At 54.5% G+C, this 23,102-nt stretch overlaps 3 protein-coding genes across 16 annotated transcripts; 2 read left to right on the top strand and 1 right to left on the bottom strand.

The window, feature by feature from the left end:
* On the bottom strand, positions 1,369–5,117 carry TCF19 (transcription factor 19). 3 transcript variants are annotated; one of them, XM_005665754.3, is made up of 4 exons: positions 4,903–5,117; positions 3,929–4,489; positions 2,338–2,899; positions 1,369–2,093 (listed from the first exon to the last, which is right to left on the bottom strand). In XM_005665754.3, exons 2-4 carry the CDS (start codon positions 4,164–4,166, stop codon positions 1,853–1,855), a joined length of 1,041 nt encoding a protein of 346 aa, XP_005665811.1. In that variant the 5' UTR covers positions 4,167–4,489; positions 4,903–5,117; the 3' UTR covers positions 1,369–1,852.
* CCHCR1 (coiled-coil alpha-helical rod protein 1) lies at positions 5,293–19,524 on the top strand. 10 transcript variants are annotated; one of them, XM_021098444.1, is made up of 19 exons: positions 5,333–5,476; positions 6,098–6,210; positions 6,509–6,575; positions 6,654–6,867; positions 8,669–8,972; positions 12,009–12,172; positions 12,272–12,407; positions 12,596–12,706; positions 12,915–13,064; positions 13,519–13,629; positions 13,714–13,820; positions 16,123–16,235; positions 16,351–16,396; positions 16,551–16,687; positions 16,807–16,995; positions 17,087–17,188; positions 18,294–18,445; positions 18,554–18,725; positions 19,202–19,524. In XM_021098444.1, exons 3-19 carry the CDS (start codon positions 6,554–6,556, stop codon positions 19,312–19,314), a joined length of 2,343 nt encoding a protein of 780 aa, XP_020954103.1. In that variant the 5' UTR covers positions 5,333–5,476; positions 6,098–6,210; positions 6,509–6,553; the 3' UTR covers positions 19,315–19,524. The 10 variants fall into 10 exon arrangements, 9 of the variants coding, with proteins under 9 accessions (XP_020954104.1, XP_020954106.1, XP_020954102.1 ...); XM_021098441.1 differs by having other exon boundaries at positions 5,334–5,476; positions 6,024–6,237; XM_021098440.1 differs by having other exon boundaries at positions 5,334–5,476; positions 6,004–6,237.
* Positions 20,307–23,102, top strand: PSORS1C2 (psoriasis susceptibility 1 candidate 2). 3 transcript variants are annotated; one of them, XM_013977604.2, is made up of 3 exons: positions 20,307–20,611; positions 21,461–21,581; positions 22,344–23,102. In XM_013977604.2, exons 1-3 carry the CDS (start codon positions 20,591–20,593, stop codon positions 22,697–22,699), a joined length of 498 nt encoding a protein of 165 aa, XP_013833058.2. In that variant the 5' UTR covers positions 20,307–20,590; the 3' UTR covers positions 22,700–23,102. The 3 variants fall into 3 exon arrangements, with proteins under 3 accessions (XP_013833058.2, XP_013833059.1, NP_001116643.1); XM_013977605.2 differs by having other exon boundaries at positions 20,594–20,611; positions 20,878–21,581; NM_001123171.1 differs by lacking the exon at positions 20,307–20,611 and having other exon boundaries at positions 21,530–21,581; positions 22,344–22,699.

Here is a 23,102-nt window from a genome sequence, read left to right as displayed (position 1 = left end):
CTGGAGCCTTTCCTTGGTGTGTAAAAAACTTAGGTTGGTAAGTCTAAGTAGGATAGGAAGTGGATATGGACATGCAGATTGCAATAGACTAGGTCAAGACAGGGCTTTCCTAATAAGAATTATAGAAACTCTGCTTTAACAGTATCTTGGCTTGGTTAAGACTCAGAAGAGATCAGTGTAGCCAGGTAGGTTAGGCTGATAGACTTGACCAGGTCAGTATCTGCTCCAGCTGGTGTCCCAGGTTTTTTTCTTCCTGGTAGTACCGGCGAAACTTGTAAAAAAGTTCTGCCGTTCATGAACTTGACCAAATCCCAGCTACCTTAGTTTAATGGTAGTGTATCTGTTTTCTTTATTGTCTTTTTAAGGCTACAGCTGTGGTATATGGAAGTTCCCAGGCTAGGGGTCAAATCTGAGCTGTGGCTGCTGACCTACACCACAGCCACAGCAACTTGGGATCTGAGCCACATCTGCCACCCATACCACCGGATGTAGCTCCTGGTAACACTAGATCCTTAACCCACTGAGCAAGGCCAGGGATCAAACCTCCTGGATACTAGCGGGGTTTGTTACTGCTGAGCCACAATGGGAACACCTATTTTCTTTTAAACTAGAAACTAGGAGTTCTCGTCGTGGCGCAGTGGTTAACGAATCCGACTAGGAACCATGAGGTTGCGGGTTCGGTCCCTGCCCTTGCTCAGTGGGTTAACGATCTGGCGTTGCCGTGAGCTGTGGTGTAGGTTGCAGATGCAGCTCGGATCCCGCGTTGCTGTGGCTCTGGCGTAGGCCGTGGCTACAGCTCTGATTCGACCCCTAGCCTGGGAACCTCCATATGCCGCGAGAGCGGCCCAAGAAATAGCAACAACAACAACAACAAAAAAGAAACTAATTACCCGGATTCCTTTTTTCTGTCTTCCCACCTCCAGTTTATCCCGTATGTTTGCACCATTTCAATAAGCAGGTTTGTATTTCTCTGATTTGTCTGCTCACTCTCTTCCCTTAAGAATCTGAATAGTTTTTTGGAGTTCCCCTCGTGGCACAGTGGTTAATGAATCCGACTAGGAACCATGGGGTTGTGGGTTCAATCCCTGGCCTCGCTCAGTGGGTTAATGATCCGGCGTTGCCGTGAGCTGTCGTGTAGGTTGCAGACGCGGCTCGGATCCCACGTTGCTGTGGCTGTGGTGTAGGCCAGCGGCTACAGCTCCGATTCAACTCCTAGCCTGGGAACCTCCATATGCTGTGGGAGTGGCCCTAGAAAAGACAAAAAAAAAAAAAGCAAAGAATCTGAATTAGTTTTCCAGACTTTACCAAGTCCATTCTCCCAAGAACTAGAAAACAAGGGGTATCAGACCCACAAAAAGAGCAAGCACCTTGGAGTGTATGAAGCTGCTCATTCTTTATTCGGAAATGGAAGCAAAGCTCTGAAAAGTCAGGTCACAGTCATGGTCAGTGGCAGGACTATCCACAAGGTAAGGAAGGCTAGGTGCTGCCATTAAGATCTTGCTTGCTCAAGTCTGGGGCTGCCACCCTCCCAGGCAGGCCCTCTGCAGTCGAATGCTCCTGACCACACATTCTAGTGTCCATGACAAGGACCCACAACAGCTTATAACAGTGGGGATTTCCAGCTCACTGGCAACTTCCTGGAGGCAGCAGTATCTTTGGCAGGAAACCATCTCTTCTGTCACCTTGGCTACAAGGGCCTTGAATTGATAATCCATAGCAATGGACCCTTCCTCTGTACTCATCCCCCCACCACCCCAGGGGAAGGCAAGGGAAGAAGAAGGCATCTCTTAGGACTCCCTGTCCCCCCATGGCCTGGAGGTGCCGGCTCTGTCCTCTGGTGTTGGTGGCCGCCCTAGCTCTGGATGCCTACACGGCAGCCTGGGCACCGGAAGTCAGCTTCCTTGGCAGCCTGGATGCTGCAGCCAACACAGGCCACATGGAACCAGGTGTCACAACCATCACACTGAACCCAAGCTACTGTCTCTTCTTGGGGTAGGCAGCAACAGGGGGCTGCACAGGGCTCCCCGCCCCCAGCTGCTGGGGGAGCCCTGGGGATGCTCACTGGGTGCTTCCGAGGACGCCCACGACGATTTCTGAAGAAAGTGACACAAAAACTAGGGTCACTGGAAACCTGCAGAAACTTAGAACTTTCCCCTGGGTAATCAAAGTGAACCTATATGGATTCACTAGAATCTGCCGAGCAGAACCAACCCAGGTCTTGCGATCCCAAGGTCCACCTCTGGTCTCTATCCCCCGGGCAGAGCCGCCTCCCAGTCTAGGGCTCTAAAAAGGAGTTAAAAGGCAGTGAAATGATGAGATGGAGTTCTCTCCACTTACCCACTGGGTGTCGGTGGGGTTTTCTCTACACGGAGCAGTTTCTTCCTGGGCTCTATAAGCACGGGTGGGAGGCTCTCGGGAGCCTCTCTCTCATCGTCCAGTTCTGCCAACACGCGGTGAGCGGATTTCCTCCGGTTTCTTGGGGGTGGGGCCGAAGGGGTGGTCCTCACTTCCCCAGGAGTCGTGGAAACGGGTGGATTCTGCGGCCCACTCCCACTCCGAGAGAATGTGAGCGGCTGCAAGTGGAGCTTGCTGAGGCTGCCGATGGAGTTGAGGATCAGGGTGGCTTTGGGGGTGGGGGAGAGGGTGCTGAGGGGGCGCTGGGGGGCCCCTTGGGAGGGCAGCATAGGCCGGAAACCAGCTCTGGTTTCTCCCTCTTCTCCCCTGGACCGTGGGATGGTGATGGCAGCAAAATCTTGAGGTTTGACTCGGACTTGCTGAAACATGTAGAACTCTGAGGGGCTGGTTCCTGGGGGCCCTTCAGGGCCAAAGGTCAGAAGGTCACCATCACTCAACTCCAGCCTGTGACCCCTTGGGAGTCGGACATTATTGACCAAAGTCCCTGTTGGTGGTGGGACACCAGACAGAACGACAGAAACAAATGGTGGGTCAGAAGTGGAGAGATCTGGTCCTGTTTGATTTTCTGGGGAACACGAGGAAGAACATTGCATCTGTTATCCAGTTCTCATGTTCTAAGTCCCTTCGCAGGTAACACCAGATAGCAAGCTCTTTGTGAACTGGGAACAAATTTTTGTTTCTTATGCCCTCCCACTGGAGGCATGGAGGGAAAAAGCTCCTTCCCTCAATCTACTGAGGTCTGATTCTCAGAGATGCTCACTCACCCAGCTCCGCCTCAACACCTATCCGCATAGTTCAGATTGTCTAGGTTCAAATCCAAGCTCCACTACTTAACCAGCCATGTGGCCCTGGACAACTTTTGTGCCTCATTTTCCTTGTCTGGAAAGTGGGGATATTTGTGCTCACCTACATTTAGTGCATTTAGGACAGTTCTGGCTTGTAACAGTAAGCACTAGGTGCATCTTGGCCACTAGTTATCCAATCCTCACAACATTCCCAACCAAAACAGACCTAAGAAAGGCTTATAGTTTACCTAGGAGGAAACTAATACCTAGAAAGGTGAAGTGACAGGCCTGAGGGACGCTGCCGGGGGTCAGTGGCACCACTCAGATGTGAACCCAGGCCTTCTGAGACTGTAATTGCCTCCGAGTCAAAGGAGTAAGACATAGGTTCAGATCATTAAAACAATTCAACATGTAACTGCCCTAAGCCAAGAACAAGGTGCCAACTTGGGAACAAGTCTGGAAACTTGGTCAAGTCTGAGCTTGGCCCCAGGACAACCCACTGCGATACTTCTCTGATGATGCTCCCGCCCCTGAATGAGCTAAACAAGGTCAGCTCCACAAAGAGCTTCTGACACTGCACATTTCTGGTGGGAGGACAGGTCTGGGTGATAACCATCCAGCCAGCCCAAAGGGGAGATTGGGTGGAAGGCAGGCAATGGTCCCTGTGGAGACTTTGCAGCCCAGAACTGCCATTGCCCAGGCATAAGGCTGCTCTGCTCACTCCTCACCTTGGCTGCTATGGTCCTCCAGGCTGACCCTCCAGTCATCACCCCGGCGCTCAGCGTGCAGCTCCGCGTGGACTTCCGAGATGAAGCCGGGCTCCTGCTGGGGCCGCAGGGCCACATCACACAGGTCGGCCCTGCAGCCCAAGCGGTAGGTGCAGCCAGCCCCACTTGGGGGGTGGAAGGTGTAAAGGTCGACACCCCTGCCGCCCCCTATGCGCAGCAGCTGGAAGCAGGGCAGCATGGGCGGTGCCCCCTCTGCACCACCTCTTCCACTTCAGGAATCCATCACTTCCCAATCCTGGGCCATGCACAGCTGGCCTAAGTTCTCTTTCCCTCTGATGCAGAGTTGAACTGTGCTTTGTGCAATCTCAACCTTGGGCACGCTCCCCGAATAGTGTAAATTCAGAGTGCAAGGGCCTAGGATTCGATGCAAGATTGGCTGTCAACAGTTTTCCAACTGAAAAATTTCGTGAGGGTCCCAGTATAGTGCAAAGACGAAGATGTCCTATGGCACGAAGTTGAATCAGATCCTCAGGCTGCAGAATATTCCGGGAGCCTTCAAGTCTGTGCCAGGCAACAATACGTTAGGCAGCTTCTGGGGAATATGCGAATTGCAAGGGGGGAGGACTGGGGTCCTGCTTCTGTGTGATACTAACTTGTCACCTCAGTGTAATTTGGAGAAGTTTCCTGTCAATTCTGCTAATCCAAACAGAGTAACCCACCTGCTAGCCTGCGCCTCGCTCTTCTGGCCAACCCCTCACTCATAACTAGATAGCTTAAACCCCCGTGGGAAGTCTATCCACTGTCATCCCTCCAAAGGCAGTGCAAATGGGTCTCTATGTTCTCTAACAAAGCGGATCTAAACCCCTGCTTCCCGACTTCTCCAGGTGGGATTAAAGACAGGATAGGGCTTCCCGGGATCATGCGAGGGAAACCCAGCCTTTTCCCTCCCCGCCGCAATCCAGATTCTTATCTACCGCGAGGTGCAGTCTCGAAGCGGTCCCCTCTCCGGGCAGTGCCAGCCTGTGCGGCAGCTCAGGATCTCTCAGGCTCCGGCCAGGGCTGGTGCTCCAGCGGCTGTTTGACAGCGAGGAAGCCGGGGCCAGGAGGGGCGCCGTCTCCGCGCGCGGGCAGTACCGACCCCGCCTTCGGAATTCCCGGGTCTGAACTTCGCGCCGAGAGAGCCCGCCCCCCGTGCCGTTTCTGATTGGCCATCTCTTTTGCCCTCCTTCTCTCCATTGGGCGACGCGCTGGGAGGGTCTCCGATCTCCCGCCTTCCGCTTTTTCTGATTAGTTCACAAGTTTTCCCGGGTTCCCGGAGTTGGGAGGAGCCGCCAGGGCGCGGAGATGCCCTCAGTGCCATAATTGGGCCGGGCTTTAGACTACCGCGCCTGCGTACACCTCTTCCCCTCCTCCTCCCGGAAGGGTGAAGGGCTTTAGAGCGTCCCGCCAACCTGCCCGCTTTGCGCAGGCGCGGTCAGGGGCTGAGGCCGCGCTTCTGAGCTAGGGGTAGGGGGTGTGGTCAAAGGGCAGAGGGGTCGCTCGCGCTGGGTAAGGGGTATTCGGGAAGAGTCGGTTGGGGGCGGGAAGGGCCAAGAGGGGGTGCGGGGGTGGGTTCAGGGGTCCACAGGGTGGAGGGGTACAGGGTCCGGGTAAAAGGACAAATGAAGTGGTCAGAACAGCCCTAGAGCTCCTCGTCCAGCAGGGCGAAGGCTCAGGAGTATCTGCGGGAGAGGCGGGAGGGAGAGCAGGCAATTGAATTGAGAGATGAGCGTGGGGGACCAGAATAATTCCTTCTGGATCAAAGCAAATTAGGATGTAGGGAGGGGCATAGGAATCTCAGATTGGGGGGGGGAATAGATGGATTCGGGTGGGAGGGTGGGGAGATCTTGAAGAGCCGTCTCTTGTCTGGGGCTCTGGAGAGGCTGGTGGGAGACAGGAATGGAAACTGAGAGGACAGTAGAGAGAAACTGAGCAGGGAGTTGCTGGAAGGGTTTGGATGAGATGACTTTTCTGCCAAGGGGTCTAGGCTGCCTGGATTCCCTGGGGGCCCCATAGGTGTCCTGCTCTACATGTAGCCATGCTCATCTGGGGCCAGGCTTTGGATCAGCGCTTTGATAAGGAAGGACCCAGGAGTCATGGCTTGGTGGTGTCTGGATGGGCTTCCCCAAGGCCTTGCTGAGCCATGGAGAGAACTCCGGCGATTGGGCTCACAGCCCCTGCACCGCACACCTTCGTCATCTCCATCCAGGAACAGCAGAGACTGTAGAAACTTAAGGAGGAGGGTAAAGGCACTGCCCAGAATTCTACAAGTATGAACAAAACCTAAGAGCTTCCCAGCCTGTCTCAGTAAATTTGTTCCATCTCGTGGCTGTTGCCATAGTTCTGTTAGGAACCAGATTGAGACAAGCAAGTGATTTTCAGATATTTCCTGCTTCTTTTGGGAAGTAGGAAAAGAGGAGCTAAGAGTCGGCCATCCCTGGCTGTTATTTAAGGCTTTTGACTTTGCTGTTGTAGGGGCTCTCTCTTTGGAAGGGGGCTTGAAAATTGAATTGGAGTGTCCTTGTTTCTCCTATTGTCCAGGAGAACATAGATGACTGGACACAGAATCTAGAGACTTCAGATGATATGGAGATGTTTCGACGTTCAGGTCAGTGGGATCTTGCAAGGGAACTGGTGATTGTGTCCCCCTGGGAAACTGACCATCTTTGTCCTTACGATTCCTCAGGTTCCACCAGGCTGATACCCCCATCCCACTTCCAAGCTCGGCCCCATCCAACTCTGCCGAGAATGGCTCCCCCTTGGGTCTCAGACATTCCCTTGGTCCAGCCCCCGGCCCATCAAGATGTCTTAGAGAGGCTGTCAGACAACCAGAGACCTCAAGTGACCATGTGGGAAAAGGAAGTTTCTGGCAAAGGGCAGGAGCCAGGGTGGCGAGGCAGGTAGGGATCTCCTGTTGCTGTTTTCTCGGGCTTGCTTGCCACTGTCCCTTCTTCACTGAAATAGATTCCTTTACCCTATTTCAGCCCTTCATTCCATGATTTCTTCATTTGTACATAAGCAATTGTTGGTGCCTACAGTGCACAAATAATAATAAGATGATGTGCTTGATGCTAGGGACAGGGGTATCAAAACTGAAAAAGAAAAAAGAAAGATCCTGATATCATGGAATTTAAAATCCTAAGGGAAGGAGTTCTCTTGTGTCAAAAGGGTTAAGGATCCAGCCTTGTAAGTCCAGTGGCTCAGGTAGCTGCTATGGCACAGGTTCGCTCCCTGACCTGAAAACTTCCACATGTTGCAGGTGCAGCCAAAAAAGAAAGAAAAAAAATTCTAAGGGAGGAAATAGGTTGACCCACAGCCGATTGTATTAAGCGTAGAATAAGGTAAGATGCAGTACCTGCGGGGAGAACAGGCCATGTGCTGTGGTAGCGAGGATTCGTCCTGAGGGAGCTGTCCGTGCCATCTGTCAGTGTGTTACCTGTGAAAATTCTCATTCTTGATGTTTCATGGGTGTCTTCTCCCAAATGTATTGGAACGTCATCCTGCCATTTTGCTCAAGAGCAGGATTGCAGATGGGTCGACCTTGGATCCCATCAAAGAGAAAAGAGCATGATGACAAAAGGGGAGCACTGGAGTGAGAGTCAGACTCTTTGTGGCTAATGTGGCTACCAGCTGGGAGTCCTTTGGCCGTCACTTAATGACTCTAGGCTGCAGATCTTTGCTTCTTGAACAGCAACAAAAAAATGCTGTTCTGGGCCTCAGTGAGGAAGCTGTGTCAAGAGCCATGGGATAAGCTGGTTTAAACTTTATGCGACACCAGTAGACTGGTTGAGACTATGTAATTTATTGGAAGTGCTACCCTCTCAGACATCTCATGAGTACCTAACACTCAACTGATTTTTTTTTTTTTTTTTTTGACTGCCCTGAGGCATAGTGAGTTCCCGGGCCAGGAACTCAGATCTGAGCCACAGATGCAGCAATGCCAGATCCTTAACCCACTATGCTGGGCCAGGGATTGAACCTGCATCCCAGTGCTCCAGAGATGCAGCCAATCTATTGTTCCCCAGCAGGAACTCAATATATGACTTTCCCCTAGCGTCTGGCCCTGCCATATTGACACTGGAAGTTGTGACCTCTCTTTGCACCTTCCTCAAACTTTTCCTCACCCTTAAATCAGAATTCAGAAGTCAGAGTTCCCATCATGGCTCAGTAGTTAACGAACCTGACTAGTATCTATGAGGACGCAGGTTCTATCCCTGGCCTCGCTCAATGGGTTAAGGATCCGGCGTTGCTGTGAGCTGTGGTGTAGGCCAGCAACTACAGCTCTGATTTGACCCCTAGCCTAGGAACCTCCATATGCCACAGGTGTGGCCCTATAAAGACAAAAGACCAAAAAAAGAATTCAGAAGTCTCTGAATGTCCTTCCAACTTCTCCAGTTCAGAATATGCAGCCTAATAATATGCACATCTGATGTTTAACACATCTGCTGTATATTGACCTTGAGATAGAGCATGTTCCAGGAACTCAGCTAGCTTTTAGGTCCTGTGGGCCCAGATGTGCGTAGTAGGGCCATGAATGATGATGGTGATGGAAATGCGGAGAGCGCTACAGCCCAGCTTCATCCCCTGCCGTCCCCCCTCTCTGGAGCAGAGGAATCGTCTCCTCTTCCGGTCTCCATTTGTGCCTTGGCCACCCTGCTGGCACCAGAGACAGGTCTCACCTGTGCTAACCTGTCTTTGAAGGTCCGTGGAGCTGGCGGGGTCGCAGGCCCTGAGCCAGCAGGCTGAGCTGATTTCTCGGCAGCTGCAAGAGCTGCGGCGGCTCGAGGAGGAGGTCCGGGTGCTGCGGGAGACCTCGCTGCAGCAGAAGATGAGGCTGGAGTCCCAGGCCATGGAGCTGGAGGCGCTGGCACGGGCGGAGAAGGCCGGCCGTGCTGAGGCCGAGGGCCTGCGTGCTGCCCTGGCCGGGGCTGAGGTTGTCCGGAAGAACCTGGAAGAGGGGAGCCAGCGGGAGCTGGAGGAGGTTCAGAGGCTGCACCAAGAGGAGGTGAATGTGGCCCTGGGAAGGGCTCAGTAGTGATCTGGGCGGGAGCTCCTCAGTAAACAGCAGGTCTTGCAGAAAAGAGTAATGAGCTGTTTGATGAAGGTGAAAAGAACAGGTGTCTGGGAAGAGGAACCTGGCTGTGTGGGTTATATTCCGTTTGCCCTTTTCCCCCAGGACTCAGGCGACCTTCCACCACTTGAAGCCCTTGTTCCTCTTTTTTTTTCTTCTCTCTTTTATCTTTTTAGGGCCGCACCCGCTGCATATGGAGGTTCCCAGGCTAGGGGTCTAATCTGAGATGTAACTGGTGGCCTACACCACAGCCACAGCAACGCCAGATCCTTAACCCACTGAGCGAGGCCAGGGATCGAACCCGAAACCTCATGGTTCCTAGTCGGATTCGTTTCTGCTGCGCCATGACGGGAACTCCCCCTTGTTCCTCTTCAGTAGGAAGTAGTTTGTTTTCCTACTTTACTCCAGGTACCCAGTTCATCTGGGAGCACTGGGGGTGGGGGTGGGGGGAGATGGTAGTGGTGTCCTAAAATGGACTGGGAAAGAGAGATTATTGACTCAGCAAGCATTTATCCGTGCTTACCCTTTGTCACCCTGAGACAGGAGACAGGACACTGGGGTGAGCTGAGTCCCTGCCCTCCTGGGTGGAGCTGACAGCCTGCTGGGGGACACATACATTCAGCGCTTGATTTAGTCCTAATTAATTCATTGCAGGGAGTTCCCGTCATGGCTCAGCAGTTAACAAACCCGACTAGTATCCACGAGGATGCGAGTTCGATCCCTGGCTTTGCTCAGTTAAGTGTCTGGCATTGCCATGGGCTGTGGTATAGGTTGCAGATGTGTTTCGGATCCCGTGTTGCTGTGGCTGTGGTGTAGGCTGGCAGCTACAGCTCCAATTCAACCCCTAGCCTGGGAACCTCCATATGCGGCGGGTGCGGCCCTAAAAAAGCAAAACAAGCATACAAAAAAATTCGTTGCAGTTGGGAGAAGTGCCAAGGAGAGGGACAAAGAAGGCCTAACTGGTCTGGGGTTTGGGAAAGCCACCTTAACTAGTTGACAAGTTAAGAAATGAAACCATAAAGGCATTAGAAGAAAGTTTGGGGGGAGAACCTGCTGTGGCACAATGGGATTGGCAGCATCTTGGGAGCACTGGGACATGGGTTCGATTCCCAGCCCAGCACAGTAGGTTAAGGATCTGGAGTTGCCACAGCTGCAGCTTAGGTCGCAACCATAGCTCAGATCTGATCCCTGGCCCGGGGGCTCTATATACTGTGGGGTGGCCAAAGACGAAAAAGAAAATATGGGTGAATTCCTTTATAACTTGGGAATGGGGACCTTTCTACCTATAAACCAAAATTCAGAGCCATTAAAGCAAAGACTAATGTATTGCCTTGATGATTCTAAACTGAGGAATGGGAGTTCCTGTCGTGGCGCAGTGGTTAACGAATCCGACTAGGAACCATGAGGTTGCGGGTTCGGTCCCTGCCCTTGCTCGGTGGGTTAAAGATCCGGCGTTGCCGTGAGCTGTGGTGTAGGTTGCAGACGCGGCTCGGATCCCAAGTTGCTGTGGCTCTGGCGTAGGCCGGTGGCTACAGCTCCGATTCAACCCCTAGCCTGGGAATCTCCATATGCCGCGGGAGCGGCCCAAGAAACAGCAACAACAACAACAACAACAACAACAACAAAAGACAAAAAAATAAAAAAATAAAAAAAATAAACTGAGAAATGACAAAGTAAAATTAAAGGCAAGTGATAAACTAAGGAAGAGTAGTTACAGCTCACATCAGAAGAAAAAGCTTATATCCCTATTGTATAATGTGTGCCTAGAAATGGATAGCAGTCCAGCAGTCCAGTCAGAAAATGGACAAAGGAGGTCATTCAAAGAAAAATGTAAAGGGCCTTTAGATTGATGAAAGATAGTTAATGCTAAGAAATTGACATTTGTGCTGAGTAGGAGTTGGCTGGCGAGGAAGCATGTGGGGAGGCGGTGGGTGCAGTATGTGGACGGGAGGGGGCCAGAGGGGCTCTGGGTGTTGGGGTGGAGTGAGGCCAGCGGCTGGTTCATCTTTATACTTTCCCTTAAGAGCAACGGGCAACTGTCGAAAGGCTTTAAACAGGGAAATGAGGTGATCACATTTGTATTTTATGTCTAGAAGGACCAGTTTTGTGATTCATATCTAAAAAGCCCCCTGTGACTGTGGTTTGGAGATAGGGCTAGAGGTGGGCAGGCCACAAGTGAGAGCAGCGACTTCCCCTCCGTCACCGGCTGACCCCAGCTCTTTCAGCAACTCTGACACCCTCACCACTGACGGAGGTGCTGTGAACCAAGGACAACTGCCTGCCTTCCTAGGGCTTCCTTCGGGATGGGGAGGCAGATAGTAAGCACATGCAGAAGCTGGATCATTTCATGATGCTAAGAAGTGCAGGATGGGTGTGATGTGATGGACAGAGTGGGTGGTGGGTGGGGAGTAGAGGCCCCGGGAGGCCTGCCCAAGGGGATGGTGTCCCCAAGACTTGAAGAGCTGGGGGAAGCCAAGCCTCTGGGTCGACTCCGAGGTGGGAAAGGGCGGGCTTGTTGCGGGGACGGTGGGAGAGCACGGCGGCTGGAGCAGAGTGGGCACAGGGAGGGACAGGATGTGAGCTCAGAGAAGCAGGCAGAGGCCAAGGCACAACACGCTTCACAGGCCCAGGGAAGAAGCTGGGTTTTGGTCTGGGTAAACCACTGGTGGTTTTTAAAAACCAGTCAGGAGACAGTTGTCCTTGTCCAGAAATGAGGGTGGTTTTTAACCTCAGGTTGGTGGCACTGGATATGGAGAGGAGTGACAGTGTTTTGGGGGAGACCTGCCGGGGTGAGGGGGAGTAAGGCGCTAAGGACGGTCTCCATTCAGTCGTGTGCCGTTGGGTGATTTCTTGGGTCGTCATCCAAGGTCATAGGAAGTGGGGGTGAGGGGCAGGACTGAGGCGGGAGGAGGACTTGGGAAGCCAGCTGTGGGCCAGCAGGCCCTGCTGAGCGCCCCCTTCTCTCCACAGCTCTCCTCCTTGACACAGGCTCACCAGGAGGCTCTTTCCAGTTTGACTCACAAGGCTGGGGGCCTGGAGAAATCTCTGAGTAGTCTGGAAACCAGGAGGTCAGAGGAAGCCAAGGAGCTGGCTGCGGCCCAGAGGGAGGCTGAGCTGCTGCGGCAGCAGTTGAGGTGAGTAGGGAGGTGGCCGAGGGGGTCCAGCAGTTGGTGGGTGGGGTGGGTCTCCAGGGTGCCCCACTGATGGCTACCCTGCTCCCACCCCAACCCTAGCAAGACCCAAGAGGCCTTGGAGGCTCAGGTGACCTTGGCTGAGAACCTAAGGAGATATGTGGGGGAGCAGGTTCCTCCCGAGGTCCACAGCCAGACGTGGGAATCAGAGCGACAGGAGCTTCTAGAAACTGTGCAGGTGAGAGAGTGCTGGGCATGGGGTGGGACATGAGGGCTCAGGTCCTGGGCAAGGGGGCCGCTGGAGCAGAATACAGCCCCCGGGGAGAGAAGGCAGTGCCGTGACCGGGGCCCAGACTGGCCATCCCTGAGGGCTTCTGGGAGCTCCAACAGAGCGGCTGCCCTCCCCCTACCCCCACTCCACTGTAGCAGCTGCAGGAGGACCGGGACGGGCTGCACACCACGGCTGAGCTGCTGCAGGTGCGCGTGCAGAGCCTCACGCACATCCTCTGCATACAGGAGGAGGAGCTGGCCCGCAAGGTAGGCCCCTGGGTGCCTTGCCCTGTCCCCAACCCCAGGCATGGGAGGGGTTGGCGTGCCCCTCCCCGAACCTGCCAGCATCGTCTTCCCCTGAATGCCTTTTCTTGCTGTGGCTGCCAATGGCCTAGGCAGGACAGAAGAAACAAAACCCACCCGCTTCCTCTGCTCCCCAGGAGCCCACACTCCCCGCCACTTCCTCCACCCGCAGGTTCAGCCTTCAGACTGCCTGGAGCCCGAGTTCACCAGGAAGTGCCAGGCCCTGCTGAAGCGCTGGCGGGAGAAGGTGTTCGCCCTCATGGTGCAGCTGAAGGCCCAGGAGCTGGAGCACAGAGGATGCGTGGAGCAGCTGAAGGGACAGGTGGCCTGGTACCCTCTTTCTCCCCGTCTTCTCCCCCAGCTCTTTGTTCCTTAGGGCTGGCATTTATTCAGTAGATACCTACTGAATGCTTCTCACATGCTGGCTGCACCGCCCTGAGCAGAGGCCGACAAGGACCTGCTCTTGTGGGGTTTACTTTTTGTGAGGTGGGCCGGCCTTAGGTGGGATGGTCACCTGAGGAGGCGACAGCATTCAAGGATGGGTGGGCGGCATGAACAGAGGCCATGGGTCCTTGTGGGTGGGTCACAGGGCGCTTCCTCAGGGTGTGGGTATAGGGACCATGTTTCTGGAGGGAAATCCCGACTCAGACTCCAGTCTCAGGAACCCAAGCTTTGTCTCCCTCTGCGGCCTTCTTTCCGAGACCTCTGCCCCTGACCCCTTCCCAGTGTCCCCCCTACAGCTTTTGGGTCTAGACCTGCCTCCTGTCCTCCCCCAGGTGGCAGAGCTCCAGGAAAGAGCTGAAACCCAGGGCCAGGAACGGGCCATCCTGGAGCGCTCCCTGCAAGACAAAGCCGCGGAGGTGGAGGTGGAGCGGATGAGCGCCAAGGTCAGCGTCTGAGACAGGCAGAGGCCAGGGGAGAGCAGGGACACCCCAGGAAGGGGACCCTTCTCTTTACTGCCTCCTTCCTAGGCCCTGCAGATAGAGCTGAGCCGCGCTCAGGAGGCCCGGCGCCGGAGGCAGCAGCAGACGGCCGAGGCGGAGGAGCAGCTGAAGCTTGTGGCCAATGCCGTCAGCAGGTGTCTGGGGTGGAGGGTGGGTAGAGTGGCATTTCTGCTTCCCTGGCTTCCTGGGCGCTTTGGAGTTCAAGAACCTTGGGCAAGAGGGGCCAAAAAGCTGGCCACGTGGAGGATGCAGGGCTGGAGGTATCTAGCCCTGTAAAACCTGGTTTTTTTTTGGTTTTTTTTTGTCTTTTTCTGTCCACACCCACGGCATATGGAGATTCCCAGGCTAGGGGTCCAGGAGGAGCTGTAGCTGCTGGCGTACACCACAGCCACAGCAACTCGGGATCCGAGCCGTGTCTGTGACCTACACCACAGCTGATGGAAATGCCAGATCCTTAACCCACTGAGCGAGGTCAGCGATCGAACCTGCATCTTCATGGATGCTAGTTGGAAGAGTTAGCTGCTAAGCCACAATGGGAACTCCTAAAACCTGTTTGTTTATTCTTAAGGGGTAACCCCATCCCACAGTCACACCAGGGTCACTTGTTATGATTCCCAATCATTGTGTGTTTGACTGGAAGTGAGCTATTACTTCCTCTTACAGTTAGTCATGTAACAGCTTGAACTAAATAGAGCCTAGGAGGCTTCAGAACTGTTCCGGGGTGGGGGGCGTTGGTTGTTTGTTTTTCCAGTTGAAGGTTTAGGAGGTTCCTGACGTTGTGACTCAGGTAACGAACCCAACTAGTATCCATGAGGATGCGGGTTCGATCCCTAACCTTGCTCAGTGAGTCAAGGATCCGGTGTTGCCATGAGCTGTGGTGTAGGTTGCAGACGTGGCTCAGATCTGGCATTGCTGTGGCTGTGGCGAAGGCCAACAGCTGCAGCTCCAATTCGACCCCTAGCCTGGGAACTTCCATATGCCACATGTTTGGCCCTAAAAAAAAACAAAAAAACCACGCCCAACCCAATCTCAGATTGTTGCCAGATTTATTAGTCTCTTGATGGCTTGGAGATGCTATCAGGAAAAGGGTTTCATAAGAGCCACAGTGTATTGGAAGCACCTGCTCAAATAATTTCCAGATAAAAGTGATGTCTGCTGTGCTGCTAGGGATACAACCTCACCCTTTGTCATCTGCTTCTTTTTCTGTTGGCGCAGACTTGCACTCTCCTAGGGAGTTCCAGCCCCACCTAGTGCTGGATGCTAGGGATGCCCTCCTCCCAGGGGCCCTGGTTAGGCTTCTTGATTTTCAAGAGCCACCCAGCTGCTTTGGGTCCAGCCAGCTGATAAAGCACATGGACCTGGCCTTCGCTGGCATCAGGGATTGGTTGGCGAGGATAACTTTGATCTCTGATACATAATAGTGATCAAAAAGCAGATTGTGAGGAGTTCCCTGGTGGCCTAGATGTTGAGGATCTGCGCCTCGTCACTGCCGTGGCTTGAGTTTGATCCCCTCGCCTGGGAACTTCCATGTGCCACTGGCGCGGACAAAAAAGAAAAAGAAGGAGTTCCTGTCGTGGCACAGAGGAAACGAATCCCACTAGGAACCATGAGGTTTCGGGTTCGATCCCTGGCCTCACTCAGTGGGTCAAGGATCTGACCTTGACACAGTTGCCATGAGCTGTAGTGTAGGTCACAGACTCGGCTCGGATCCTGCGTTGCTGTGGCTGTGGTGTAGGCTGGCGGCTATAGCTCCAATTTGACCCCTAGCCTGGGAACTTCCATATGCCGTGGGTGCGGCCCTAAAAAGACAAAAAAGAAAAAAGAAAAAGCAGATTGTGAGAATAAGCTTTGCAGTTCGCTTAAAAAGATGTAAAGTCATTTAATGCCTTCTTGGGCTGTGGGCTTTGGTCCAAAGAAGAATGCACATAAGTTCATATACCCTGAATGTAGCTTATGGTGCCAGGACAGTCCCACACTCTGGAGATGCATCCGGGGGCCTGCAGGTAAAAATGCCTAAATTACTAGCAATTAGTCCACCGTAGGGCACTCGTTTTAGCCCCTGCAGGTAGATCATCGTCACAGAGTCCTTACGGTAGTCCGTGAAGGTGCAACCCCATGAACCTCACTGTTGTTTTATGAGGACCCAAACGAGAAGCTTATCATAGGTTTGAGGACCAGCAATAGCTGTGCTTTTCTTATGAGCAACTGCATCATTTTTATCTGACCATCACCAAGGGGCGTAAGCTCTCAGATCTTCTTTCACAACTGGCAGGGCCCAGAGGTGGGGCCCCTCCCCTTAGCTTCAGCGTCTCTTGCCCCTGCTCCATTCCCTCTTCCCTGCCTTCCCCACGCGCTTAGCAGTTCTGGGGGGAGGGGGGTCGAGTCTATTTGGATGTGCCGTGGGGTTGAAGGTCGGTGACCTTGTGCCTTCTCCAGCTTTCAGGCCTGGCTCCAGAGCACCATGGCCGAGGTGGAGCGGGCCACGGCCCGGCTGCCCAGCCTCAGCGCCCGCCTCAGCTATGCCGTCCGAAAGGTCCACACCATTCGGGGTGGGTAGAGCAGCCTCCAGATGCGCCCCGCCCCGCATCCTCTTTCCCCTTCCTCCCGTCTCCCCTCTTCCTCGCAAACGCATCTCTCTGTTGCTCTTCTACCTTTTCTCCCCAGGCTTGATGGCTCGAAAACTGGCCCTTGCTCAGCTGCGCCAGGAGAGGTGACGTTCGGGCCACTTTGAGTGGATGGGAGGGGGTGGGGCTTTTCAGATGTCAGTCCCTGGACCAAAAAAGCGAGGCTGGAGGAAGGGTGGGCCTTCCGGGTCAGGCAGCTGGGTGATTCCCCCACCCAGCAGTTTCTCTTCTCTGTCTCAGCTGCCCCCCACCCCCACCGGCCACCGAGATGAACCTCGAGTTGGAGCAGCTGCGGGAAGAGCGGAACCGCCTGGACGCAGAACTGCAGCTGAGCGCCCACATCATCCAGCAGGAGGTGGGCCGGGCCCGGGAACAAGGTATGCCCGGTCCTCGGGTTACTGAGCTGGAGCAGGGGCCAGCGTCTGAGCCTTGGGGATGAAGAGGAAGAGCTGGGTCTAGGGGTGGAGAAGCCTTAGAGGGTGCCATCTCTTCCCAGGGGAGGTGGAGCGGCAGAAGCTGAGCGAGGTGGCCCAGCAGCTGGAGCAGGAGCTGCAGCACACACAGGAGTCCCTGGCCAGTTTGGGGCTGCAGCTGGAGGCAGCTCGCCAGGGCCAGCAAGAGAGCACGGCGGAGGCTGCTGGTCTCCGGCAGGAGCTGACCCAGCAGCAGGAGATCTATGGGCAAGGTGTGCAGAGGGGCATGGCAGACCCGAGGGGGCGGTGGGGACTGTGAAGCAAGCCCCACCCCCCCACACCCCATCTGCACCTCCACCCCAGCGCTGCAGGAGAAGGTGGCCGAAGTGGAAACTCGGCTGCGGGAACAGCTCTCAGAGTCAGAAAGGAGACTGAATGAGGCTCGGAGGGAACACACCAAGGCCGGTGAGATGGGCCGGGGTGGAGGTGGGCTTCTGGGAAGAAGGAAGTGTTGAGGCATGAGGTTATTTTTGAAACTTTAAAGCTTTTTTGGAAGTGTGCAAGTAATGAAGTTACCAGGGAAGATGAATTCTCAGGTGGTAAACACCCATCTACCCGGCTCCCAAATCAAGCAACAGCACGCAAGCCCCCAGCCCTGGAGCCCCTGGGGCCGCTCCCCACCCGTCACTCTCCTTCACAAAGGCATCGTGACATCTCACACCTGACATCCCACACCAATGATCACCCCGATTTTTAATTGGCAAAAATTTCAAACACCTAGCCAAGTTAAAAGAATCATGCAGGAGTTCCTGTTGTGGCTCAGTGGAAACGAATCTGACTAGTATCCATGAGGACACAGGTTTGATCCCTGGCCTTGCTCAGTGGGTTAAGGATCCAGCATTGCCGTGAGCTGTGGTGTAGGTCACAGACTCGGCTCGGATCCCCCGTGGCTGTGGCTGTGGCTGTGGCTGGCAGCTACAGCTCTGATTCAGCCCCTAGCCTGGGAATCTCCAAATACTGTGGGTGTGGCCCCTCAAAGGACAAAAAAAGACTCATGTAATGGACTCATATACCACGTCTGGTTAGAAGCAGCAGTTAATAACCTTTGATCACATTTCCTCTCTGTCTGTATATACATACACACATTGATAGATACATTTTCGGGGGGAAGATTGAAAGGAAGTTGTAAACATGACCTTTCAGCAGCATCTCCCACAACTAGGCTATTTCCCTATATTATAACCTCAGTGCCATTGTCACCCTTTAAGAAAGTGAACATGCATTGCACACAATCTGGTATCCGGTCCCTGTTCTGATTTCCCCTAAGGGACTCTGGGAAGGTTCGGGGATGGGGAAGGTACTTAGGGTTCACAGATTCATGGGATCCTAGAGCATGGGCCACCCTCCCTCTGTACGGAAGAGCCCAAGGCCACAAGCGTCTGTGGCTCCTCTGAGTCACAGAGCTGGGGACCCAGTGTTCCTGCCCATCCCTCCAGGCTTGTTTTCTTGGTGCCTTGCGGCCTCTAGGCTGGCCCACACCCGTTCCCCCTGTGGCCTGGCTTTCCCATAGTGGTCTCCCTGCGCCAGATGCAGCGCAAAGCCACCCGGGAGAAGGAGCGGAACCAGGAGCTCCGGCGCCTGCAGGAGGAGGCCCGAAAGGAGGAGGGGCAGCGGCTGACCCAGCGCCTGAAGGAGCTGGAGAGGGACAAGAACCTCATGTTGGTAGGAGGCAGCTAGACGGGGCCCCTGCCTGGGCTGGCTGGGGAGCAGAGCTGTTGGGGGGGCGGTGCTCTGCCCCGGCTCGGTGGCATTTAATCCTCTCCTTCCCAGGCCACCTTGCAGCAGGAGGGTCTCCTCTCCCGTTACAAGCAGCAACGACTGTTGGCAGTTCTTCCTTCCCTGTTGGATAAGGGGAAACCTGTGGAGTCTGGCCCAGGGAACCCTGAGTCTTCAGCGCCTGCGCCTCTGGCAGTGGCCCGCTGCACCAAGGAGTCCATCAGAGGTAAGGGATGGGGCGGGGACTTCAGGACCCTCTCCTCCAGGCACTCTGGTGTGCATGAACCTTGTTCTCTTGACCCCTGGAGGCCCACAGCCTCTTAGCCACGCCCGCCTTGAACCAGGAGCCTTCTCCTTCATCACCCTTACATCCCGAGGCTGCCCTGTTCCTCTGCATCTTGACCTAACAGCCTCCTGTCCCTCTGGGTCTACTTTTTTTTTTTTTTCCTTTTTTAGGCCCGCACCTGCAGCATATGGAGGTTCCCAGGCTAGGGGTTGAATTGGAGCTACAGCTGCCAGCCTACACCACGGCCACGGCCACACCTGATCTGAGCCACAACTGCAGCCTAAACCCCAGCTCACAGCAACACGGGATCCTTAACCCACTGAGCAGGGCCAGGGATCAAACCTGCACCCTTCTGAATACTAGTCAGATGTGTGTCCGCTGCGCCACACTGGGAACTCCAGGGTTTTCTTTCTTAGGATCCCTCTCCGACCTGCTGGATGACCTGCAGGGCCTGAGTGAGGCCATTTCCAAAGAGGAGGCTCTTTGTGAAGGAGAGAACCAGACCTCTTCTACTTCAGTCTGCCTCTGAGCAGCTGCGATGACCAAGGATGAGGATGGTGGAGAAGTGGGCCCCAGAGTGGGGGGGTCCCGCCCAGCCCCTTCCCCATCTGGCCACCGTCAGGACAACAGGCACCAAGATGTCTGTGATTTCTCCCGTGACTCACTAAAGATGATGCCTACAGCAGGAGCCTTTGTTTGGACAGTTCTCTTTAGGAATAAAGGGAATTTTCTCTCTGCAGCCTCTCTTGTCTAGGCAATGTGAGAAGTGGTCCCTCCCACAGGCTCTTTCACGACATGGCTCCTTTTCCAAAATCCCTTTCCCGGGCTGCTCAAAGTTTGTTTTGAGAAGCTCCAGATTTTTTTTTTTTAATTCCCAACTTGTGTTTTAAAGCGCTTTAAAGAGCTTGGAATTGTCTGGAAGATGGTCAGTGCCGGGAGTGAGGCAGATATAAACCTTCACTGGTTCAGCTGGTGTCGCACAGCCAGGTGGCATCCTGCCAGGAAGCCACCGTGTTGACGGACCTGTTTCTGCTCCTGTGGTGCTTACACTCCCATGGAAGAGACAGACTCAACCAAGTTTCCACAAGAACAAATCAACATTTCAAACAATAAGTGCTATGAAGAGAAGAAAAAGATCACAGTGACGAGATAAGAGCCTGGCTCTGTGGGGAGGGGCAGCATCAGATGAAGGGACAGGCGAGGCCTCTCAGGCCCGATGTGCTGAGGCCGGGGTCAGGCGAGGACCAGGCTGTGCCTCCACTTGGGAGAAGCACAAGCGCGGCCCGTGTGGAGGGAGGATGCTGCAGGGAGAGGCCAGGACCTAGTGGAGCTTGGATTTTACTCTAAGGCCATAGAAAGTCCTTGCAGTGCTTTTTTGTTGTTTGTTTTGCTTTTTTAGGGCCACATGTGACATATGGAAGTTCCCAGGCTGGGGGTTGACTCAGACCTACAGCCTCTGGCCTGCACCACAGCCACAGCAGCTCAGGATCTTAGCCGAGTCTGCGACCTACACCACAGCTCAAGCCAACACTGGATCCTTAACCCACTGACAGAGACCAGGGATCGAAGTCGCATCCTCATGGATACTAGTCAGATTCCTTTCTGCTGCACCACAACAGGAATTCCTTGGAGTGCTTTTTAACCTGGGGACTTTGGCACAATTCCGATTTACATTTTAAAGGGGTCTGTTGGCTGGCTGGGGAGGACGGTTTAGGGTGTGGCCGAGGGATGAGGAGAGAGAGGAAGGAAGCGCAGGGGGACAGTGGTGTCCCTTCCTGCCGGAAGCAGACCAGGGCGAGGGGGACATGGGACAGCCTGGTGAGGAGGTGAGTTCTGCTCTGGGCACATTACTGAAGAAAGTTTCTAGGAGGGCTCTCAGAGACACAGACCCCATTTAGTGACATCTGAAGGATGAGAGGAGGCGGGTGGGCACAGAGCTCTCGCCAAGGACCAGGAGAGGGAGGCAGAAGGGCTGTGAAGAGGATTCCAGCGGGAGGAGGGGAGCTGAGTCAGCTTCCGGTGTAACCCGGAACCAGCCCTGGGGTGGGGAGAAGGAATCAGGAGGTCCTCATGTTTCCTTCCTGATCTGCAGTCACCCCAGGTGACTCTTGGATGAAACTCCTTGGAGGCCTCCTACACCTGGGGAAGGCACAGGCTGGAAGGCGGCAATTCCAGGAAAAGAACTGAGCCCCAGGAAGAGGCCTCACCCTGGGTGGGCGGGGGAACCTGTGCTAGCTGAGACTGTCCTAGCTGCAGCCCATTGTTGAAAAGGTTCACCGTCCCCATCCACCCCTCCCTGTGCCCCCGATCGCCCACCCCCACGCGGCCTCCTGCCTCCCAGCCCCTGTAATTACACTGCTTCCCCACGCGAGGCTGCTCCCATTCCTTGGCCGCCGCTGGCCTTGAGGGATGCAAAGGGAAGGCCCTGTTATTAAAACTGCTGCAGAAGGGGATGTGCAAAGTTGGGATGACCAAGGTCTAGGTCACCGATAAAGCCTGGATGGCTGGGTCCTGAGCTGGGGGACTAAAATGAGGGACGCCACCATCACAGGTTACACACTAGCCATGGCCTTCCAAACGGGTTTGACCAGTTAGATTCCCGTGTGATTCCTTGTGTCACTGGGCCAGCCCCTCCCCAGAGACTGGCCTCTTCCCCTCCTGCCTTCCCTATAAAGCCTCTTGGGGTTCCTGGGCAACCAGACTCAGCCTACCCCCCCGACTTTGGGGGCCAAGAGACAGCCAAGATGCTCAACTGGAAGCTACTGGGGATCCTGGTCCTTTGCCTGTTCGCCGGAGGTGAGCTGGGAGTAGAGGTCTGGAGTGCAGTTTGGGGGGGATGGGGGATGGTCAAAATGAGGCGGGGGTGACATGGATGCACAGAGGAGATTCTGGGAGATTCGGAGAATTCATGTGAGGGTAAGAGCAAAGGGGATGCAGGTGATGCCGGAAGGTACATTTTAGCTCAGACCAAATGCTTGGCTGGTTTGAGTGTAGCTCCCTGTGGTGATTTAGATCAGAATTCATGGAGTTCCCTGGTGGTACATTGGGTTAAGAATCTGGTATTGTCACTGCTAGGGCTTGGGTTGCAGCTGGGGCGTGGGTTTGATCCCTGGCCTGGGAACTTCCACATGCCTCAAGCACTCCCTCTCCGCGCCCCCCCTCAACACACATCAAAAAAATCAGAATTCAGGTGTGTGGGGTCTGGGTGCCACATGGGGCCAGAGTGTAGGCCGCTTTGGGACTGCAGACCAGCACAGGGGCCATGCCAGCTGGGTGTCCCAGTTGTGGATGGAGCTTATGTAGAGGGAGGAGGGTCCTGACAGTTTAAAGTTGGTCCAGGTAATGGTTCAAGACAAGGTTTTTATGTCATTTTTAAGATCACTTTGGAATTTTGTGAATGTGCAGAGAGCTCTCTGAGAGTTACTTTGAGGTTTGTGGGATCGGCTGACTGAAGTCCATCCCTGAGAAGTCGTGCCCCCTGGGCCTGAAGTTTGGGGGGGACCTGGGGCGGGTCGCTGGCCCTTACTGCCTCTTACTTTTCTCCTTCCTCCTCTACAGGCATCTCAGGCAGCGGAGACCACCCATCTCCCCCATCCACGGAGGCCTCAGAGGAGGAGGGCTCCCCAACATTGCCTCGGGGCCCCCCAATCCCCGGTGACCCTTGGCCAGGGGTACCTCCTATCTTTGAGGACCCTCCAGCTCCAGGGCCCAATCGTCCCTGGAGAGACCTGCCTGAATCTGGAGTCTGGCCTCCTGAACCCCCTAGTACTGATCCCCCTCAACCTCCCCGGCCTGACGACCCCTGGCCAGCAGGACCCCAGCCTCCAGAAAACCCCTGGCCACCTGCCCCTGAGGTGGACCACGGATCCCGAGAGGAGCCAGACCTTGACCCACCCCGGGAGGAGTACAGATAATGGGATCCCCAGAGGCATCCTGTGCCTCCAGGCAGAGGGCCCTCCAGCTCAGCTCTTTTCCCACTTGCCTTGAATTCTCTTCAACTGAGCCTAACTTCTTAATCCTTTCCTTATTCCTGAACCCGGAAGGTGTTCTCGGTATTTTTTGTTCCCTCCTGGGATCTATATTAGCCCCCACCTTACCCCTCTTTTTGTCTCTGTCAGCCCAAACCTATAACCTCTAACTCTACCCTCAGTGGAGTCCTCACCCTTCCCACCACCTCTTCCTCCACCGGACTCTCTGGGCAGGGCCGGCAGCACTGTGTTCTCTGCTGCCACCTGGTGGCCATCAGCTGGGAACTACCAGGAGATGATAGTGCTTCCATGAAATGGAAAAATAAAAAACCGTTTTCTTAGTTTTGAA

This window comes from Sus scrofa, chromosome 7, assembly GCF_000003025.6.
Source record: "Sus scrofa isolate TJ Tabasco breed Duroc chromosome 7, Sscrofa11.1, whole genome shotgun sequence".
Lineage (NCBI taxonomy): Eukaryota > Metazoa > Chordata > Mammalia > Artiodactyla > Suidae > Sus > Sus scrofa.
The sequence above is the reverse complement of the archived record's forward strand: the minus strand, read 5'-3'. Positions and strand labels throughout refer to the sequence as shown.